Raw genomic sequence first — 23,329 nt, forward strand, 5'->3', positions numbered from 1 at the left:
ATTGATGATTATTGTAGTTCACAGCAAGTCAGAAGAACGCGTAAGTACGGACACGGGTGTATTGGGTACACGCGGCGAAACTGTTCCGCCTTCGTGGCAGGCAAGCAAAACAACTGAGTCACATATCCAGTCAACCCACAGCGCTCGCGCGAGCCAACCAATCGGACACACATCCAATCAGCCACTCAAGTCACATGTCAGATCGATGGTGGAACGACGAACGGACACGCACACGCGCAAACTCTGACACACCGAAGCAGCTACTACAATGATGAGAACTTATGACCCTCGATCAATTTGGCTTGGTTGCTGGAAATGATGAGTGTCATTGCTGAAATTAGAAGTATTCATACACTCTATCGTACACTGCTCTTTGTGGTTTTATCTGAAGTTTAATCAAACCAGAGATGTCAGTTCACCGCCAATGTGTATTCGGGGAATTCTAGAGTCACTTTTTCTTCAAGTTCACTAAGTAATCCAGCAAACCTTACAGCAAATACTCAGAGTTTTTCTTCATTATCGAAAACCCTACACAGAACGCGGGATCCATCTTGGTTGGTTGCTTTCATAATACCCCATTTAGGTTGGGGCCTCAAATAAGGAGGCGGTAATCGTGGAATTAAGAACGCTGTTGTCAGTTTGAGAGCCGATCTACTTCTCTTAAATTGACACAGGTTGCCTACTGTCTTGTACACGTACAATATAACCATTCTTTATCGCCGAAGTTTTTTAGATTGCCAAAGGAACAACAAGCTAAGGACCCTTCCGTTTGTAGATTTTAAAAAAATGTGTTCACCTGTACATTCGGTTTAGCCATTTTAAATGTGAACTGTCTAAACATAAGCTTCTGAAATCATTCCTATGTTAGATCTATAGCTATTCGGATTAAATTCCTGATTGTTAAGTCTTTTGTAGGGAAGAATCTTTGGAGATGGTCGTTGGTTCGTTGCCTAAACTGAGAAATTTGATTGAAAATGTTTCCTCACCAGTCGAGGTAGCATCATCAGTGCCTTGTTTGGGAGCGTAGTGTAGCTTTGCGGAGCATAGCAATGGATCGATGGTTGTGAGTTGAGTAGTGTTGCTTATGTGCAAATATACGTGCTGCTATCCAGAGATGAACTCCGATCACAGTTAGTTCTTCGGTCGGGTGGCTGCATTAGTTGCTCCGTTCTCTTTTGTACGTATTGATCGATAATCACGTGACCCTTGAGCTTTGCTTTCCGTGTCTGCTTAATCTGGTCGACGCTGGAGTGACCTTCGTCCTTGAGCAGTCTGGGTTCATATGTTGATCCAACTAAAAGGATTCCTCCGTCTCCTGGTTTGTGAATCCAATATTTTGCTCCCGTTTAATATTCCGGTTGATATTGTCTTTTGAATGTAGGAGAGCGTAAATTGAATACAGTTCAGTGCATCCACTGATCAGATTCCAAAAGTTTCCTTCCTTGTTCCATGTCTCCGTACGTTAAAATGTTTTGCGCTATCCAGGTATGATTGGTTGCCTTCTTGGTCTTCGTGTGTGAATATCAAAATAGGGGGTTGCGTCTTCTGACGGTCGCGTTGTTTCTTTATTTGTGCGCATAAATGGCTGTCTCGTTTATACCCATCGTTTGCCGTATCTGTCAGGACATTCAGATAATATAGATTCGGGAAAACTTGAAGGCTCTTGCACAGCCTCTTTTTGTCAGGTCTCAGTCGATTTTCGCACAAACTTTCTGGTTGTAATCTGGCCACCTACTGGTTTGCCCGCATTTTGCTTTTAGTCGGATATGAATATTTGACTACAGAATTTTAAGAAACTTGTTTGAATATTCACTTTGAACAATGCCAATCAAGGGTGGTCACGCATTTGAAAGTTGATAAATGTGACCAAAGATTTTCGATTTTGTATCTAGAACGAAACATGACGTCATGACAACACAGATGGAATAATTCTAGCTGTCAGTTAACCGTGCCACAGAACAAAAAATAAAAGAGAACGGTCCTAGGCCATATTTCATAAGTTTTATGTTGTCTGGAATTTTATCGTCGTTTGAAACAACTGTGGCTCAGTCGAACACATTTCTTTGGCATTTTGGCGCTCTTCTAAGAACTTAAAATTCGGATGGATAACAAACAGTAAGGGGAAATGTTAACTGAACTATTTCAATGGACGTTCGTGGAGATGTATCTAAATGCGAAAGTTGCCAACATTTTCCGATTTCTTTTGAGAATTATTAACATAAAAGATTTTTACCGGACACAATATACATGCTTTTTAGGTGAAATCACAATATAATTAACATTTCTCAGCAATCCACCATTAACAGGGGGACTGTCTCGTCAGCATTTGCGATATATTTTCAGAAAGAAGCAACTAGTCTGAATACACACCTTCAGAAAATGAAGTGGTGGGATTGTGATGCAAAAGAGTACCGTTTCATTGCTATATTTCTTTCGGATGTTTTGGCGTGAGTATTTCGGGCACTTTAAACTTATACATGCTACTTCTTTGTACGTTGTATTTCAATGTTATTGTGACCAATATGCTCTAGGTTCTTTTCCGAAGCAGACAACGGAAGCACTTCATGTACAATATTATTTACATATTGCCAATTGCTCTGCTTGTTTGTCGCACAAGTATATAGCCAGGTTTGTTCTTTGTTAAGCACATCAAGCTGTGTTAGAATGGAAGCCCTGCTGTATGTGGTCGTGAAATGGAACCTCCAAATTTTTACCTAGGTTAAAGGAACAAATGTCTTCGTTATGGTTATCGACGTGACCGCAGGATTCTGATAAATCTCCTTATCAGTTCAGCATAAAGAAACTTATCTGTATTAAATGTCCTCTGATCAAATAAGACCTAACTAAAGGTCAACACGCATATATCCGATTCGCTGATGTAATTACACTACGATCAGTAATGCGGAAATGTTCGTTACGTTGGACGAGGTGCGGAACTCCATAACTATATAACTCATACATATTGTGTAGTTAAGTTGTGATGAAACAAATGACCGGATCAATTTTGATCTCTAAGATCTAATCCTCTGTATACAGCCTATATACTTCCCGTAATATACGTTTCCTTGCAACAGGTAAACGTTGCCCAAAATTTTGGTAGGCATTGGAAATGCTAGATTGTACTAAACACTCGTAATTCCTAACCAAATGATGTGGTCATCTTCCAGCAACTACCACACTCGCCTTACACCCACCTCCTGCAAGGGATGGCCTTTTTGAACAAGAAGTTTGTGCATGGGGGAAACAGTCAAAATTTGTGGCTGTGATATGGATGTTGTGATTGAATGAAGAGCGGCGCTACATTCTGTATAGGTGCATGTTAACCACAATCCTAATCAGTCGCTCGTGACCGAAGGGACAAGTGTTCAGACTAACAGCCGGGAGGTCGTGGGTTCGAGAATTTCTAGATTTTCTTGAGTTTTGCACTGCTGACGGTTCCCAATAAGGATGAATCAATTGTATAGCGTTTCCGGCTCTTGAGGGTTCGAGAATTTCTAGATTTTCTTGAGTTTTGCACTGCTGACGGTTCCCAATAAGGATGAATCAATTGTATAGCGTTTCGCGGCTCTTGAGAACAGATTGGTTTTTGCTTACAGAACGAATCGGCAGGATAAATTTGTCTGTTTCATAACTCATTCCAAGACAGAGAAAGGCGCAGATGTTATGTTTTTGTTATTTTGACGAAGGGTCATTTCCGCGGGTGACCTCGAACGATATTAATTTTTTTCATATAAGCATATAGATCGCTACTAGAGAACTTAGCATAATGCCTTTGGTTGCGACAAGTTTTTAACACGGTATTACTCTAGTTTCACTAACTTCCGTTCACTGAAAAACACAGTAGATGACGGTGACTAGATGTGGCGACTACTGACGTTCTGGATACTACCAATATCGTCTACATAAAGTTTTAACATATACCGCAAATAAAAAGTCACGCAAAGCAGTCAACCCATGAAGGTGCTTGAGCTTCTCATATTACTTAAGCTTAAATATCCGACGAATTGCAGTGTTTTAGCTGACAAGACTGAATGTTCGGTCAATCGTTGAGACAAAAACTCATCATACGGTTGAACAATTTGACTGTTCCGATCGAAATATATTTTATTAGACTTCAATATCCAGTAAAATTACCGTTGAATTTCAGAAGCAATAATAGTTATACAGGTTGAAAAAACATTAGGAAAACAGAGAGCAATCGGGCGTTAATGAGAGCTGTCTGTTTGATATATAAGGAATCGACTGTAAGTGGTTGTCGGAACTGTGGAATTCACCTTTACCTCACTCCTATGTAGACATTCCTTATTCTGTCTTTGTGTGTTTATTTCAATGAATTCACAAGAGACGGGGTAGACACAGAACTTGATTTTTCCCCGATTTAAGCTAGTCAGCGATGCATAACCCTGATTTTAACAGACTTGGAAATTGAGCATCAGCTATGCCAACGAACCATATTCACACCGCCATATCAACGCGCTGGACACCTGTATGATTATTTATTCCACCTGAAAGAAACACGGTCATCGTTCCAGGAAGATACATTTAGTGTGTAAAGTAATCCAGATAGAAAGCAAATCCTGCAAATCCCGTATTTTCTTAGAACCAAGTAAATTTGCTGGCATGTTCCAAATTTCATGATCCGCTCTGAGTGAGGACTACCGCCAGGCTGTTTGACTGACCAAACCAGGACCTTCATCGAATGGTGGATGAGGCCACCCATAAATCTCAAGTGTAAACAGGTTTTGTATATGAAGGTAAAAATTCAGGTGTTACTGGCTTGTGCTAGTAGAACACTGCAGAGTGGCCCGCCCCCATGTCGGGTTTCGAAAGCAGTTACGGTCAAACCTACATCTTGCTAATCGGATCTTAACAACCTAGTCTGTCGGTAAATTCCCGCCAGGACGTAAGCAAGAGTGTGAAGTAAGATCATTTCTATCCACCCACAATTATTCATGCTGACACTTGTAAGGTTTGACAGTCAGCACGAAGATTACAGGTACCTCAAAATTTCAGACCAACAGATCTAACGCACTTATTAGGAACTTCTGATAATGTTTCCCACACTTGTTAGCAATAAGTGAGAATGCTCACGTTTGTCGCGAAAGTTTCACTGCACAGACGAGTCACACACTAGTGATTTGGCGCAATTTTTCGCGTTGGAAATGTCTGTTGATTGATAATTCAAGGATGATTCACCCATACGGCTCTTCTTAGATGCCATTTACTTGGTTTTAGAGCTTTTGCTTCTTGCATGTTATTTTGGGGGAGTCAGCGTTTGCCATAGTAGAGTTAGACATATTCAATTTACCTGTAGTTTGTTAGTTCACTATTCGCGTAGGTTCGCTCCCGAATTTGAGCTTGACGTACCGAGTCGAAATTCAATACGACCCTGTAAGATGTATTTTCTTCCTCGTCTTGTGTGTGCGTGGGAGCACATCGTCTCACAGCATACTTCACAAACGCCGGAGTGGACATTGGTGAGACGCGTTCGCTAGCGGAAATCAGTCGGAAGTGAAATAAGCTGAATAATCGTTGAAACATCGTCTCACAGCATACTTCACAAACGACGGAGTGGACATTGGTGAGACGGGTTTGCTAGCGAAAATCAGTCGGCAGTGAAATAAGCTGAATAATCGTTGGAAAGGTAGTGAGTCATCAAACGATTCTGGGTAATACGCTTACGTTGATCTGTAGGCCGTGCTTGGTCTCGAAAGCAATGCATTTAAAAACCTTCCACCTCGTAGTACCAAGTATTTTGAAGAAGAACGTCTCCCTTTATGGGCTACAGCTGTCTGCAAACCTGAGGAGGCATCTTTTATGTCTAAAATTCTGTGAGTAGGCCGTCATCAATGCACACTTTAGGGAATTGTGCTTGCGAAAGCCTAAAACTACTGGTCTTAGTGTGGAAAAGATAGAACCTGTAACTATGTGAGGAAATTGTTATTTGATGCATTCTTGGTCGAACTGAGCACTCCATTTTGATTGGCTGGATATTAATGACCGCAGGCAGAATTGAGTGCTTCGTTCCCGGTACACGTTTGCTATTATTGCCTTCTGGTTCTTGGGATATTCAACGACGACTGGTCAAATTCACGTCGGGTCTGGATTGAGTTGTGATCTCACTCCCATTTACTCGGTTGGTTCGTTCGTTGACCTCAGCTCAAAGATCTGTTCCTCCGGATCAATTTAGGTTTGTGGTCTTGAGTTCTTCAACTTGATTGGGTCCACATTACTAGTAGACGGAAAAACATATTTCTGTGACTTTCTGCTTTTGAGTCAAACATTCTTCATCTGTTATAGCTAGTCATTGCTTGCAACCAGAAGTTAGCAAAAACGTACTCCATCCTACAAAACCTCCGGAGTTAATCTAAAATACTTTGCCTTAGTGTCAGAAATAATCCCAAATTATTCGTAGTTGAAAATACATCCTAATGGAAAAAATTTGTTATTTCCAGACAAATGCATGTGATAATTACCCACAGTTCCAACGCACTGGTTGGAACGTATCAGTAGAAGTGCAACTGTCAGTGTTCAAAAAGGCGCACAACAAATTGTAGGGAGCATACAAATCGAATAAACAACTTCCTCAGCAGCAGCATTTGACGTCATAAAATATTACTAAAAAATAAAAATTCTGACTTTGAAAGTGGTATGCCATTCGAAGACATTCAGAATACCATAATTTTACGTCAGACGATGTGAAAGTTAACAGAATGGCCTGTCTAAACGCTATCATCTTTCATTCCTACTAAAACCGCTTCATGTGGCCAGTTGAAAGAGTTCATTTGCCTGTGAATTTCCTGGTTTTATCCAAACCATTGGAATGTGAATCGTCCTAACATCAACACTAAGCAGTAACTTCCATAACCTATGCGTGGGTGTGGGTTAGCGAGGAAGGTATCCAGTAGTTTCCATCTTAGACCACCGCTTCTTCTAAAACATACATAAAATATTTTGACTTTTTGGAGGATTTCCATGGTTAAGCTGTTTAAGAGATCCTTCAAATTATGCAACCAATTTGAACGACACACTAACCTCACTGTCGTAATTTCTCACACTTCTTAAGATTCTTTTCTCATTAGATTTACTAAATGCGCACATATCTCCCGTATTTTCTTCGCATTTTTCGTAATAATTTAGTGGCTTGTATTCCCGAATTAAACGGCTAAGTGCATCCAGATATTTCGAAATTCTTCAAGCATGAACAATGAAATGTAAGTAGTAGCCATTGAGTTTTTGGGCCAGTGAACTTGTTAGATGCTGTCGTATATTTTCACCGTGCCTTGTGAAGTGTGGGTAAATCCAATTAGCCAAACTGCAGAGAATTGGATAAAAGTTTACGGAGTCAAGAGTGGATGAGACAGAATGCCGCTTATTTTCTGATTCCTCCTTTTAGAGGAAAATTCCTTATTGTTTCTATCGGGCATCTACGCTGCAAATTTGCATTGTGAGGTCACGTTAAACACCCCAGACATGAGTGCATGTAGTCGATTTGGATAAGTTAAAGACGAGTAGAAGCTTGCCGTTTGCAGTTGTAGACAACCGTATGTGTTCTGTTCGCGCAGAGAGACTGAGTGAATACCGTCAAATTTAGTTAGTCTTCAAAGATCTTCAAGAGAGGAATGCATTCAATCCAGGATGACTGAGTTGCTTCTGCTGCACAAACAAACGATGTTGAGGCCACTTACAATCGCAGAAAATTTTCAGACACAGAAAATTCTATGTCAAAAAGCCAGAGAGTTAGGAAATTCCTCAATTTGGGGAGAAGTTGTCCAGTGTCAGTGAAAAGAGTCCCATTTTCTGCAACGTTCAAATCCAAGGATATGGAAATCTTGGTTGAATCATAATTACAATATGGTTTTGGTGAATCCATATAAAACTGTTGCTCAAAGACGGTGACACATAATTAGAACTTGACTGATTCAACCGTCAGGCATTGTGAGTACTCTAGTTTATTAAGGCCACAGTACTAATGAATGTGCATTTCTCATAACTGCATCCTCGGGTAGAACCAAAATAATATGGCTTCTTCAAAAACGTCCGCGAGGCTTACCGCTTGAACCACAGCAACTTTTTAGGCATGTATTTCGTCAAGCCACAAGCAAGGCAAAATTCTAATGCATTAAATTGACAATACTTAGCTGTTGTGCACCAAGGAACTCAAATGTAGTAGCTCCACACTTGCTTATCATGACACTCCAAATATTTGTTAGAGATTAGCCGCGGTTCTATCACCGAGAAATAATCGGATAGGGCTCAAAATTTCGTGTGGTTGACAGATGCATCTTAATGATTAAAATGTCTAAAGCTTCGCCATTCTCAGATTCCAAGACTTCGGCGTCTACATTATTTAAGGTTGATGAATTGTGGTGACAGTGAACAACGTCGCCTGACAGAATGATCCATCAGGTGGAAAGTGCAACGTGTATTGGAAATTCGTGGCTGCGTGTACTACTTGCTATGGGTCATAAATATTCCATCAAATTCTTTCGCTTTAACAAAGCAGTTAGCATTTTCGTGGCCAGTACAGTGATAGCCAACCGCTAACGATAGCATTTGATGCAATGTTATTCAGAAAATGTTTATAAGTTAAACGCAAAACCTAACTTTCTCATCTTGACTCAGTGCAGAAGTGGGCATGACAGTCAAAGACCGTTTTTGCTCTCTTCAGGTTAGAGTAACAACGGATAAAAAGGCTTGATTCGTGTATAACTATCGCGAAAAACGCAAACAATTTGCGAACAGTTTTACCTGCATTTGTTTGGTGTGTTTCGTTTACTTTGAAATGAGTATGGTAAACCTATCAATTGCTTTTTCGAGGTAGTTGGCTCCAGATTCCAAATATTTCGTTTTAAGAATGTCATGAGGAAAAGCGGAAAATTTTATAAGCCATATTATTTTCCCGATGTGTACAGTGGAGTCTTTTACATCAGTAAGTACAAAAACGTCGCTGTATCTTTGTCGAGGTAGTTGGCTCCAGATTCCAAATATCTCGTTTTAAGGATCTCATGAGAAACAGCGGAAAAGTTTATAAGCCATACTATTTTCCCGATATGTACAGTGGAGTCTCTTACATCAGTAAATACAAAAACGTCGCTGTATCTTTAGCTCAATTGACGTGGTCAGCTGCATAACTATCCCTCTAGAAAGATGCCAAATGAATATGCATAAATCACTCAATATCAGGCCTTGCTGTTAATGCTTATGTCCACACTAATTGGTTGCGCGAATTTACCGCTTTTATGAGCCAACTTGTCATGCTTCACGTTAGTTATCACTTTTTGGGTCAACTCCATGAGTTGAGTGTCCCAGAAACTTCTCAAAATTTTAGCATTCCCATTTGTTGTTCTTTCTGGGAAATAAGTCATTACTCATAACCTGCGTTTATCATCACTCATTGAATTTAGCATGATATATTTTTAGTGAGAGAGGTCTTTATTGAGTGTTGTTCAAGATCGTTGAACTTGTGACATAAGTAGGCGACCAGACAAAGAGGATGGCTCAATTGACGTGGTCAGCTGCATAACTATCCCTCTAGAAAGATGCCAAATGAATATGCATAAATCACTCAATATCAGGCCTTGCTGTTAATGCTTATGTCCACACTAATTGGTTGCGCGAATTTACCGCTTTTATGAGCCAACTTGTCATGCTTCACGTTAGTTATCACTTTTTGGGTCAACTCCATGAGTTGAGTGTCCCAGAAACTTCTCAGAATCTTAGCATTCCCATTCGTTGTTCTTTCTGGAAAATAAGTCATTACTCATACCCTGCGTTTATCATTCCTCATTGGATTTAGCATGTTATATTTTAGTGAGAGAGGTCTGTATTTAGTGTTGTTCAAAATCATTAAACTTGTGACATAAGCAGGCCACTAGACAAAGAGGACGTTTCCGCCCTGATTCGAGATATACCAGAATCTTTCCTCTAAAATAATCACAAGGCAAACCCGCAAGAATAAATTACCAAAACGTGATACATCTGTCAATTTTGGAAGCAAAATGCATTTCGTCAAAACATCGTCACCTTATGAAGTATCTGTTTCCGAACCAAAGGCACAGAATGACTCCAGAATATGGTTTTCCAAAAACAACGGAAATCCTGCTGTGGACGAAAATACAATTTTACTGGTTGTCCTAAAATTTTTTGTTCAGCGTAACTCACCTGTTACTTGCAGAGCATCGAATAATGCCTATTGGGGTCTGTCCACATACTAGCTGAGTCGCTTGATTCTGACGGTTCGCTGTTCTCAATAAACTTGTTTTTGCTTTCTACATTTCCCATCGTATATTAGTGGCATATGTACACTGAGCTGGTAACACACAAGAGTAAATCAAGAGGTCACCCAACATAGAGGCTGCAAGCGGTGAATCGGCATCTTGCTGAGGGCAGGTCCGTATACGCAGAGATAAATCGAATCTGTTTTCCCTGAGTCCGCATTTGTGGCAACTTCTGCTATTTCAGTTCCATTCACGATGTCACTACAAGCTTTTTAGTATGATCCTTTTTACTTGCAGGTACTATTTGACGATTTTGTGGTCTCGTAACAAGTCTACTACTTGGGGTTCTTTAATTTGTTCAGATCTTGTTCACCTATTCTCCCCAAAAAAATGCAGCGCCAAGGTTAAACTAAGCAAAAATATTAGTCAAGCTCCAAACACCGAGTAGGTCAAATCAATCTTTATGTTGAGTGCATAACGGAAGCACTTGACCATGTACTCTATGTGAACATTCAATTTCGGACTAGTCGTCGGTTCGTCTGTTATGGCAGTGTGACTTGATCATCGTTATAAAAATCTTTTTTCCCTTATTCGGTCGCGACATCGTTGAAGAATATTATAGCACTGGAGTGATTTCCACCTACCACAGCTTAACTAATCAGGCTTGGTGTAGCATTGTACTACGGTGATTGGTATTACATGTAGCATAATCTCCTGTGTGTCCATTAGTGTGTGTGTGTGGGAGTTTGTGCACCAAAAATGCATTTTTGGCATAAAAATCTTCTAGATACACTCAGACTTTTAGTTTGGACTTCCTGGACAGTAATTGGGCTCTGGAACGGTTTCTTAAAGCAGCACAAGCCAGGATTGGCCTAGACAGACATATTAGAATTAAAAATCCACCTGTACAACAAATACTTCGATAGAGAAGTGAAAGGTATTTAAACCAATTTAAATTAAGCAAACTATCGGCAATTTTCTCCACAAAATCTTGAAATATGTAAAAATGGTTGTTTGTTTGTCGTATTTAAAAAATCACTGGAAATAAGTGAAAGTAACAAAACCTTCTTTGAAAAGTTTTCTTTCTCATAGCTCACCATGAACCAATGAGACTTCGAAATTTACCTTTATTTCTAAATGTATTCAAAAAAAGGGTTGAACGAGTCGAGAATTGTAGAGCTAAGTTTGCAAAATTTCCAGTTTCTTTGGGAAACAGTTACATTGCTCCTGTTATTCCGGTGAAAAAAACATTGTTTTTTTATTTCTTAGGAAACAATCAAAGCAATGTAGTTTGGTTGTCAAATGACGACCAAAGAATCTTAGAATAAACTCTCATTTTGGTGTTTATAGTTGCCTGTAAATGTTGCGCTTGTAGAAAAAAATACGACCAAGAAATCAGCCAAAATCCTGTGCCAATTGATAACTATTCCTAGCAGAACTATCCAAACCACGAGGTTGTTGCGAAACTTTTACGAGCAAACGGTACTCTGCTTGTTGATGTTACTGCAGCATAACGTGAAGTAAGACAGTCAGCAAACTGTAGATTTTCGGCCTCTTTGTTAAAAAGCAAACCGTCAGAAGCCGTCCTTTTTACTATATTATTCCCTTATGCTCTGACTGCCTGAAACGACTAAAAAGTATACTTTTTTGAGTCTTAAAGGGGAAAAGAACAATGCCGGTAGAAATGCATTATCATTTTTGTGCATAAGAATGTTTAACCAAGTAAAAATATTGTTCCAGTCAGCTGAATGAAAAAATACTGTATGAAATTGCAGATATAAAGAAGGGTGCTTTATTCGACTAACGTCTAACCTTTTTTTTGGGTACTGGCCGATCTGCAGTGTTTGCAATAATATGGAAAGAAATTTCATTATTCCACTCGAAAATTGGACCGATATTATCAGCAGGGTGATTTCACCGTGTGGATACTTTTTCCCCTTGTCACTTTTTTACGGGTGCCGGAAATGGGATTCACGTGATACCTGCTGCTTGCCTGGAGATGCAGCTAAGCACGGCAAAATGTCGTTTTTTCCCTCAGCACATTTTGCCCACACTGTCCGAAAATTTTGTGCTTCCCAGCCGAAACAAGACATGTTCCTTTTTCAACTGTCCACTTGTCCAAGGGAAGTACCACTTACTTGTCCTGGTATGGCACAAGGTTTCCATATTCGCGCATAGGAATACGACTTAAGGAATTATAAAATCTTTGAATTATTTATTGTGGATGTTTAATCAAGACATTCCTATTTTCAGCAAACATTTTTGTATATTACCGGGACTTGATAACAAACCTACCTTGATGCGTCTACGTAGCGTTTACTAAGTCTTGATTAGTACAAAGTTAAACGTCCTCATCCCCTGCTGGACTGTTTTGCACCGGTATGCTTACCATTGAAAATCCACAGTACAGAGACACGTGAATGAACTTGTAACGGTCGTCAATGTTGCTTGATAATATTCACCTAAAGATAAATGCGTGCTCTGAAATCCAAATTAAGGGGTTCTTGCAGCTGTAAAACATACTTTTTTTACTTTCTATATAGGAAAACGTTTGTAGTTCGAGCAGCGTAGACGGTCGTTGGCTTGTTTACCAATAGGGACAATTTCATTTTATTTCATCAGTAATCGAGATGTCATCATCAGTGCGTGGTAGTGCGTGTCAATAGGTTACAGTTTTATACTTTTTAATTATTTTTTAAATTTTTTACGTGCATTTTAATTACATCTACACTGGGTCGTTGAAATTTTGGATAGTTCCACGTACTTTTCACTTATTCTGGCATTTTCGCCAAAAGTTGTCGATGTGCTGAACTTTAGGGAATAACCGGTACCGTTAATAACATTTCAGTTGTCCCAAATTAGGACCAGATAATTAGAAAAGCACCTGCCTGGATCTGTTTAGCAGTTGAAGACCATACAAAATTCACTTGAATTCTTATAATCCATGAAGTCAGTAACTGCAGCATTTTGGCTTGCGGGTAATTACTGAGCAAATGAAATCAACTAGTACGAAAATCTTGGTGCGTAACAAGTCACTGATAGACCAGTTCCGCCATGTAGCCACCGGGTAAATTTAGCCCATAAACAAGCGCCACAAGTCCTGTGAAAGAACAGCTAAAAAACTTACATGTCAGTACAAAAGATAAGTAGACAAGAACATTTTACTCAGATACCTGACAGCACGTTCGTTACACGTCCGGAACTTTCCAAGGCACAATTATTAGGTGACTCACCTCAAATTAAATTGCCTGGAGTTAGAACAAGTTTGGTCAACCCGTGATAAGCATCTTGGGAGAAACTGTGAATATACGGCAACTGGCATTGGAGAAACGGAATACAAATTAGGAAACTGGAGAAAATATAAAAATTATGGGACCCATAAAGGACTGTTGTACCAATAGGAGAGCTGCTTATGATAAGATTCCATCATTTGCCTGGAATCACCATGATCCGTTTTTCACGTTTTGATAAGCGTCGGTTATGTTGATCGTCGCTGCACAATTTTCTCGTCATATTTTGGGTCACGTGCCCTGATACGATTCACCCTGGGAGCGTTCTTGTGTCCCATGGGTTCTCAAATCGAGTAATTTTTTCAACACCACTGATTTAGTCCAGTCATTTTGCCACTTCTTGATGGGTTGTGATTTAATGGCTGAAATAATCTGTTTCGAATACTGTCTCAAGCATGTAAGCTGACACCTGAATTCAGCTCTTATTGAGTCAACATGGACAATGAAAGTTCACACGAACGGAAAAAATGCAAACACTATTCGAATCTCTCTTTCTTAATATTCGTCAACTAAATGCCAAAACTTTTTCAGCAAAATTTTGAGCAGTTTCATTCGTGATGTACTTCGATATCCTTAATAGCCTGCAACTGAAACATGATTGGCTTTTGTGCAGCACATTCAACAAAACAGCTTTATCTGGGAATCAGTTGAGTCTTCCGTATCAAACCGCTTATTGTCCAGTAGACTGATCATCAAGTACAGGAAACGATGCTCTTAGTCTAAGCCTAATAAACAGTTTCAAGTTCGGCCAAATCGGAAGAATGCAGATGAAGATATTTTGCCAAATTTATATAAAATTATACCATCATATCTCGATTATCGTAAATCACTCCCGGCAAATTTAGCTGAGGTATAAAACAAGTACCAGGTTCAGGTGCTTTAAAGTCACACAATGATACCAAACTAATTTCCGGATATGAAGCCAATCCCGTTTTGTTCAGAAGTGCAGTCATCGTTTGGATTACCTAAACAGTCTTCCCAGAGCGCACGAACATGTTTTCAGGCTATCAACCGTGTATACATTTGGCCCTTTTCCATAAAATATGGCTTCGTTCATTTGACAACGCATTTAAAGTCAACATCTTCTATGAGTATATAGGGAATACTGACGCGCTGGACTACGCACAGTAAACTAGTTTTTCCAGATGACCATTTGGAAATTCTAATTTTTCAAATACTCCCTAAAACAACTTTGGAAAGTCCTCAGTAGGACGGACTCGAATATTCATCTCAGTGACATGCAAAAATTGGACAGGTTAATTCTACGGCAGAATGGATTCGAATTATTCTCGGACTTGCTGTAAAATGTTTACGCGTAGGAAACAATTGTTGTCAAACACTTCAGACGAGCGCGACTGCACGAACAATCTGCCACACACTCGACGGTGCAATTGATTTTTCTGCTGATAATCCAAAACACACAACTGCCGCGAAGACACTACGCAAGGCCTGTGTGTTGCTCAAGTGATGTTTATGCGTTTTCCACTTTGCTGGAAAAAAATAATCCAAACAAATGATGCTTCGTCTACCGAGTGCCGTACACAGGAGTCCCAAAAAGGGAGAAATGATTAAGCGGGAAAGCTTTGAACTCGGAGATGTGAATTGTTCTAGAGCCTGAAAAAGTCCCTTGATCTCTCTTATTGGTCAGCTTGTTGTTTTGCAAGTCTCTTTAACAGAAAACATTACAAAGCAATTACGTTTGTGGTAAGGCACGCTGGTGCATGGAAGAGTGAAAGGCATGTCATTAGTAGCTGACGTGTATACATGGAGAAAACAAAATTTTCACGATACTGCTACAACGGATATAAGCGCATCCTGCACATAACAAGGTCTTGATCAATCTTAAGTTTCCGTCAAATTCTTCCAACTTCGCAGATGATCTAGATTAACCCTGAATATACCGAATTGAGTTTTTGATCTAGGCGGGTTGATATTTCCAAGAAAAGTGAGAGAAATAATTTCCAACCTTTTGGATTTGAATTCCCCTTCTAAATTCATAGAGTTAATAGTTGGCAAAATATATTGTTCATGTACATGAATGGCTACAGCTGTAATGACTGCGATCTCAAAAAGATGTGTAGAAGATTTTGGATGACAAAAACATGATAGTGATCCTGAGCAGTACCCAAATTATGCCTGGCTGCAAAGCGAGCACCTCGAAATAAGGCCTGTCAGTGGTAGACTGTATTCAGGAGATTTAAATCAGAGCAGTTAAATGTCGTGTCAGCATCTAGCGTTTCTGGACCCAACATCATTTTCGAAAAAAAACTTCTGAGTGTTAAATAAAACAGCTAGCCTAAACTGATAGACTCTTATAAGAGGAAATTATCTTTGGGAATTCAATAAAACATAATGGTATATCCCTCCTTAACTAACTCTTTTGTGGCTTAAGTAACTCCACAAACAGAAGGCATTCATGCTACACAGCGATTATACTATATTGCATCCATAAGCAAGATGACAACAAAAGGAAGATTTTTACCAAGGTCATGATTGCAAAAGGCACTTTCATAAGCACCGACTAATAAGCCGTGCTGTCTTTATTTTAGCGCTAGTGTTAACTTATACCGCTCCCCACCAAATACACAGCTAGATTCCATGAAATTCTGTCTTGTTGAATCCTCATTTGCAATCACTCCGATCATTTCAAGTGATTCTGCATCTGATACAATTAGAAGAAATCGTATGCGGACAATTTTCAAAAGTTTGTTTAAATCGCTCATTCCGTATTCTCATAAATGTAACCGTTGTTTTCGCAGAGTAATCGGAACTTCTGAAGGCTGTAACAGTGCGGTATTGTCAACCCTGGTATGGCGCCACAATGGATGCGGAAAATCGTGTCATACTTAATGTCGGAGGTATTCGACATGAAACCTACAAGGCAACGTTGAAAAAAATCCCGGCTACGCGCCTTTCACGCCTGACAGAAGCCTTGGCCAACTACGACCCTGTATTGAACGAGTATTTTTTTGATCGACATCCCGGAGTATTTGCTCAAATTTTGAACTACTATCGAACTGGAAAACTTCACTACCCAGTGGATGTATGCGGACCTCTATTTGAGGAAGAATTGGAGTTTTGGGGGCTAGACGCCAATCAGGTAAGGATCCTACTGTAATTCTGAGCCAAATTCTGGAATTTAACTTTTAAAAATTCCGCACCCGTTATTAGTTAGGAGCGTTGAAAATGTGTCCACACTGTATTTCACTGAAATTAAACGCAACTTTCAATCTAGTTCTATAGATTTGACTTTCCTATTCAACTGCAATTTCGTCTGTACAGAAAATCGAGTTACACAGCTTACCCGTGTAATTGAAATTTTGTCAGAGTGTACTGTCCACGAGCAAAGCTGTTAAACAACCCAGCACGTTGCATCCGTGAAGGGTGTCAGTCGAATAGCCTGTGAATACACCTAGGTTTCAAGAGTTGGGAATATCGAAATATAGACTTCACCCATCAGTTTTTCTCATTTATTTATGTCAGAGATTGGCAACATTCACCAATAGTAAGTTGAGAACACACATTTAAAGTACAGGAAAAGCTCAGGTATGACATATTAGGCGGCGTTTGAGATGGAGTTCCCGAAAAAAGTTTGTCGTTTTTTGATGGTCCTGCGGTTAAGACTGTGGTGTTTGGTAGTCTGAAATTAGGAAGAAACACACTGATAAGCTACAACTGGTTTTGGAGTTGCCAGATCTGTTAAAGTGAGCAAACTCGTTCGCTTTGTTTTTGAAGGTTGTATTTTTATTGTGGAAGTAAAAAATCACAAGGATTACTCAGTAGGATAGGTGTGAATATTTATCGGGAAGTGCAAAAATGTTCTCTTCTACATACTATTTAAATGAGCTTGTTTTAGCCAAAACCATCTAGGATTCTACACCTTAACCAATTTCAAGATTTGCTTGTTTTCACGCACAAGCTCAACTTGTCTTTGATGATATTAATTTGGTAGTATATGCAAGTAGCGACTTGCCTGGTTTGTTAAAATCAAATAAGAACCATAGCACAACGGCCACCCTAACTGTAAATTGCTCGTTGAAAACGCTGCAAACATCACAAGTTGCCGCTGTTGATAGATCAGTAGGTGATCAACAGAGATGCCTGTAACATAGTGCTTTAACTAAAACAATTTCCGTGAGTAATATAATTTGATCTGAATTGCTGGAAAGTGAGACTAGCCCTTATTCCTATCTATAACTGCTTCTTATTTGACATGCTATTGGGGATTTCATACACATACTCATTGTAGTTATCCATATCGGGTTGTGGGTTTTCTCCGGGGGAAGTACCAAACGAACTCTAGAACGAACGGAACCCTGACATCGTTTCTATGAGAGAGGTGTAAGGGGCAAGTCAACCGTGGGTGCAGTGATGCACATCAATATACAAAAAAAAACTGAAGAACATTTTTGATACTTTTGCTCTCTATCTGAGGAAAACAACTCGTCGAACAACTTCGTTGTTTTGTGGACACAGCTTATTCTGCTGATTCACCTTGCTGATGCGGTGGGTTGTGGTGCGTAAATAATCGGTCAAGCATGCCGTGATTATCTGTAATTGTCATAGATACCCTTGGGAACTTGAGAAATAAAAACACGATGTGGATGTCTGATTTCAGGGCTCCGTAAGCTGGGAAGTGTTTTCTAGATTTTGTTGAATGCGTCATCCAGAGAACATCCACAACTCGATGTGGATAACTTCAATGAGGATGTATATGAACGTTGTATAAGAAGCATTTTTCTCTAACATGTGACATTGAAACCAGAATGAAGGCCAGCTTCATTTTGATTTAGCTTAGATCATTCGGTCCAACTCAAGCCGGTATGGTGGAGGTAGATTAGTGCGCTAAACCTGAGAGATATTCGCAAGGTCAACACACACTACGACACAGCGCTGGTCTTTTCCGTCCAGCGAAAATGAATGCCCTCTGAAAATCGTCATACCAGCGATCAAGTATCCAAGCCATTCTAATGGATATATTACCAAGCTTGTGGCTTGCTGGTCTATTTGAACTTTTTGATGGGAATTGTAGCTATCTTGAGAGAACATCTAATTTTAAATCCCGTATTTAACGCACTACCAGAAGTCGATGGGCGGATTAAAACCGCATCTGCAAGTTCTCTTCGCAAACTGGAATGATTTACTTGAGCTACACTAATTTACAGTAGTTGAACAGAGGTATTATTTGTCGAACGCTTGCACTGGTCTTTCTAGTACTGATTTCCCATTACTAGGCACGCTGTTAGTGTGGACTAGAAATGTTGTCCCCAAGCTGATACATCGATGACAATTTGTGTGTGAATGAATTTTATGGAAATCTATACATTGTAGCTGTCATCTATGCACAAAAAATTGTAGGGCTACTGGACCTCCTCTGTTAACAAACTTTCAAATAAGATTCCGGTTATTTTGTCGCTAAAAAGCTCTTGTGTGGTTTGGGGCTAAAGATGAAATAACTCACAAATTGAACTGATTTTTTTTCTGGTCGGTCTTGTAATAAAAGTTCTGGAAACGTCCTGAATTCCATCTGGCTTGTGTTGCATTTCTGAAAGATGACGGCAAAGGTATACTTTCGAAAAAAATGGAAGAGTTTTGATGAAGTGAAACTCTCCGCAAATGCGCTAAAGTACAATACCAGACTCGGATGCAATAACGGTTGAGCAAAAAATAGCCGCATTTACTCGTTTTTCTTGAAGAAGATATGCCTAACTCTATATCACAGGAATGATGCGTGTTTTGTCAAGAAAAAAGAACTTTACTCCTGTACCACACCGGACGTCTGCGATGAGCACCATTACGTTAAAGGATAATCAACAAGGGTCCTGAGGGAAATTTTCATTGAAAGTAGAAGGCCACTTCCATTTGAGGGTCAAAAGCCAACATAGGCCCCGAATGTTACTCTCTGGCAAGCGAAAACCCCTTAGTTCTAACCGAAGTGTAACCTCAAAAGAATTGGAAGGTGTCCAAATAGGAATCGAACCCAGATTGACAAAATGATCATCCATTCTTTAAGTGAATCATAACTGGGAAAGGTAACCCCTCCGTAAAGAACTAAGTGTCATCAAAACTCCAGCATCTGATACCAACTCACAAAAGTGCCACAACTGAAAATTTTTTAGTGTACCTGCATTAGATGGATGCGTAGATCTAGAGTGAGCTCCTGGAAGAATCTCGCGAAGTGAGCTAGCAATTTTACTCAGAGTCACCAGGAAAGGACGAAAGCCAGGGTCGAAAGAAATTAAGTTGAGTGCAACCCACTCTCTCTACTTATATTACTAAACTCAGCCAATAATATATTGATTGAAAGAACCAGCAGAAAACTTCGTTTACAAGTGCAGTGCAGGTTAGCCACTTATGATGCAATGAAAACAATTCAGAACTTTAGAAGTCAACTAGCTTGCCCATAATAGTATTTTCCCTTCACAAAACTGCCGGACAGGATCAGCTACCGGATTTGAGGGTACTGACCCATTGTTACGCATAAATAGCTTCCCCAGAGTTCATTTAATTCGTACTCCACTGCCAAAATAATCCTTCCCACACATCGCTTTTTGATCGCACTGCTGATTGATAACCATTTGTATGGTGCGAAGTGCTGACCATGCTTTCCGAAGAATCCAATAGCATATGGTTAAATTTGACTGAGGTTATTGTACGCAACACTCCGGCGGTTAAACTTTGATAAATCAATATTTGGAAAATTTTGGCCGCAAGTTTACTGTTGTGTGAAATGGTTTGTCGGTTCGCTTCGCTACCGGACGGTAGTTCTGCAGGTATGTCTGGTTACAAACCCTCCACCACGGTACATACCACTGACGCTAATGAAACACAAGCTGACGTAGGAGCTTGCTCGTTTCCGGACAATACATCTAATTAATTACTCTGTCAAATATAGTGGATCTTGGTCTATAAAGTCATCAAATCGGTAAACTGTCCAATCTAGTTGGGAAGAAAATTTGTGATTCAGTTTACGATGTCTATAAAATGGATGAGATAGTTGAAGACTTGAAAATCGTGACCGTGCTAGATATTGTGAAAACAACAGCGTGCACTAATCAGATTGGTTTGTTGATATTCACTTATGGTGAATGCATTTCCCCAGAACAAAATGTTGAAGCATTCATAGCTGATTGATGATGTACGCCATAGAAAGCCATGTGTTCTCAGTACATTATCTGCTCAGTATTCCACATCTGCCAAAGTTAGAAGTCAAGGTCCCTGAAGAACCAGCACAAATTGACACGCCGCCATTCACTTGATGAGATCATCTTTGGAACAGATGATCACCAAGCGGAGACTAGCTTTAATATTTCCTTTTGGTTTGCCTCTTATAAAGAGTATAGAGCAAACTTTCTTCATTAAGAAACAAAGGTGAGTAAAGAGTGTCCAGTAGGAATCGCATTCATTTGAAAGCTATGCAAGTAGGGTCTGTGGAGATAAAGTTTAATTATTCCACTCTATTCTGCTGAATGGATACTAATGGACGCAGATATCATCACTTTCGCAAAAAGTTTATTCTGCATTCTCAGTTTTATTCTATACTATGCAGATTCCTCGACAAGTTGCATTACGTCTAATGTTGACATTTTTTTAACTTTAAAAGTTGCCATAGATGGAGTACCGCCAAAATGCTATGTGGTACTCAGTTCATCCCACTAACTTTCATATCTGGCAGTTCGGAGTTGAACTGATTTTGGAAAGCACGCCTCTCTAAAGAACTGAGGTTAATTTGGTTTTGTTTTTTCTAGTTATGCACTTACCTCGATGGATTAATAACCCCTCAGTACACACACTAAATATGTTAGAATTCCTTTTTTCCGTATACCTTAAACTTTGGGTGTGAACATGGTCACAGGCCACTTGGCTGAATTTGAATTAGAGCCTAGAAACTTGTGAATTGAATACTCCCCCAAAATCCACTGGAAAAAGCCCTCGAATAAGCCCTGCTGACCGCAATACTGACAGCGCTTGATTTCAAAGTGGAAAAGACAACAAAGCTTAATTGTTCGGTCTCTTATGTTCGTGTTCCGCAGTGGTTTACTGTGTCACCAAACTATTTGGATTGCTTGGGCTTGTTTAATTTGGACAAATAGTTCTGTGTACGTCAGCCTATAAACCTTGAAGGAGAAAATCTTGTTCATATGTTAACATCTACTTGACAAGCGAAGCAGACTTGGTCCCACCATCCTTGCTAAGATATTTTCGAATCAGGCAGGCAGCTACAATGCTGATAGAATCTTCTGTTCTTCGGTTGATCTGACACAGGTCATTGAGGACCTCCACTTGAAGTTAAATGATTAATTACTCCGAGAATGATGAAGATCCACAAACTGAAACGGCATTGGTTGGAGATAGACTTCAGCATGGGTTTACTCATGGCACAAATAAAGTGCTGTCGCAAAAAATTAACATTTTGAAACATGGCTCTTCCTATTTAAGGACGACATTCTGTTAGGTTGAGCAGCGGCAACAGCGGCGACGTTTCTCGGACAGGCAAGCGGGTAATAGCCAGGTCTAAAAAAACTAGTCTTCCACGCCACGACGATGATTAAAAAAGAAATCTGAGTGGCTCAACAGTTAGCTGCACTGTATGGATAGGTTAAGCAAATTATAAGTATTGACGTATGTGATATCCGAACTCAGCCGAAGTCGGTTTAAGTGGACCGGCTTACATCACGCCTTTGCCTTTGCCTATTTTCCAATATTACGCTTACCATTAAGTATCACGAAACTATTGTTGCCTTTAGAGGCATATCCGCCCAAAAATATGTGACTGCTCAAGAGCGCCTTAGCTCTACGACTGCACTCAGCTGAGAAACACCTCATCATGAACTAGGAAGTTCACCATGCATGACAAATTAAGTTGTCTGAGGAAAGGTTTATCAAATTGATTGACTGATGAATGAAACAGAAACAGGGAGCATTCAAGGAGGAATCATTACTTATAGAACATATCAGCGAGCTTATTAAAACCAGTGATGGGACAAGTTGTGAGTTTATTGATTAGTTTTTGGGGCGAACCTGTGCTGGCAGAAGAGGTGTAATCAGACAAATCTCTCCATATGAGTGAAACTCAAGTTTATAGTTTTGCCACTCCAATGTGGACTAACAATAAGGAGAAAATATAGTGCGGTGGGTAAGTATTCGCCTGTGCACTGATATTTCCAGGGAGAATACTTTTGCTGGTTATTCTCGTGATATTCCACTTGTAACCAAGATTTTACGATAACTGTCGCGTTCGGTTACAACATATACAAAAAGGAACTTTCTCCACAGCATCTACAACTAAAGGTGACTTACCAACTTGCATTATGCTTTTATCTCCTTAATTTTAGAGTGCTTTTCTCTAAAGGGTTTTCCATAGCCAAGTATAGGAATCCTGTCAGTTAGCAACAGCTCGACTGACAGCACCGAAAAGTTTTGCTGACAAGAAGATTTCGCGCCTACGTGTTACCATGGTGATTGAAATCTTACTCGACTTTTCAGTACAAAGCTTGGTTCAAAGAAAATTGCAAAAAACCAGTAACCTGGGTTGAATTATTTAGTGACTGGTTAGTGGCAGCTAAGAAAGAAAATTAAGGGAGAAAGCATAGACAAAAATCCACTGGCTGTCCTGTCACAGCTAATAACAAATGCCTCGGGAAAATCTAATATATATCATTATATCATATTATTATATTATTATTATTATATTTAATACATATATTATAAAAAATGTTTCGGGTAAATGCCATGGGACTTTACCCAACAAGTGATCTTATTGCATCCCTTGTTAGCAAAAACATCTGGTGAGGTGTCTCCTCCGGCTTGCAAGATTGC

At 39.7% G+C, this 23,329-nt stretch overlaps 1 protein-coding gene across 1 annotated transcript in view; it reads left to right on the top strand.

Annotated features, from left to right (window-relative positions):
• T265_07901 (hypothetical protein) overlaps nucleotides 1-23,329 on the top strand; it is a gene marked incomplete at both ends in the record, with an annotated part of 72,032 nt that overhangs the window by 17,575 nt on the left and 31,128 nt on the right. The window contains one exon of the mRNA XM_009173558.1: nucleotides 16,270-16,610. Within this exon, the coding sequence (XP_009171822.1) occupies nucleotides 16,332-16,610 (279 nt within the window). The remainder of the gene's footprint in view (nucleotides 1-16,269; nucleotides 16,611-23,329) is intronic.

The sequence above is a fragment of the Opisthorchis viverrini genome (assembly GCF_000715545.1).
Source record: "Opisthorchis viverrini unplaced genomic scaffold opera_v5_195, whole genome shotgun sequence".
Lineage (NCBI taxonomy): Eukaryota > Metazoa > Platyhelminthes > Trematoda > Opisthorchiida > Opisthorchiidae > Opisthorchis > Opisthorchis viverrini.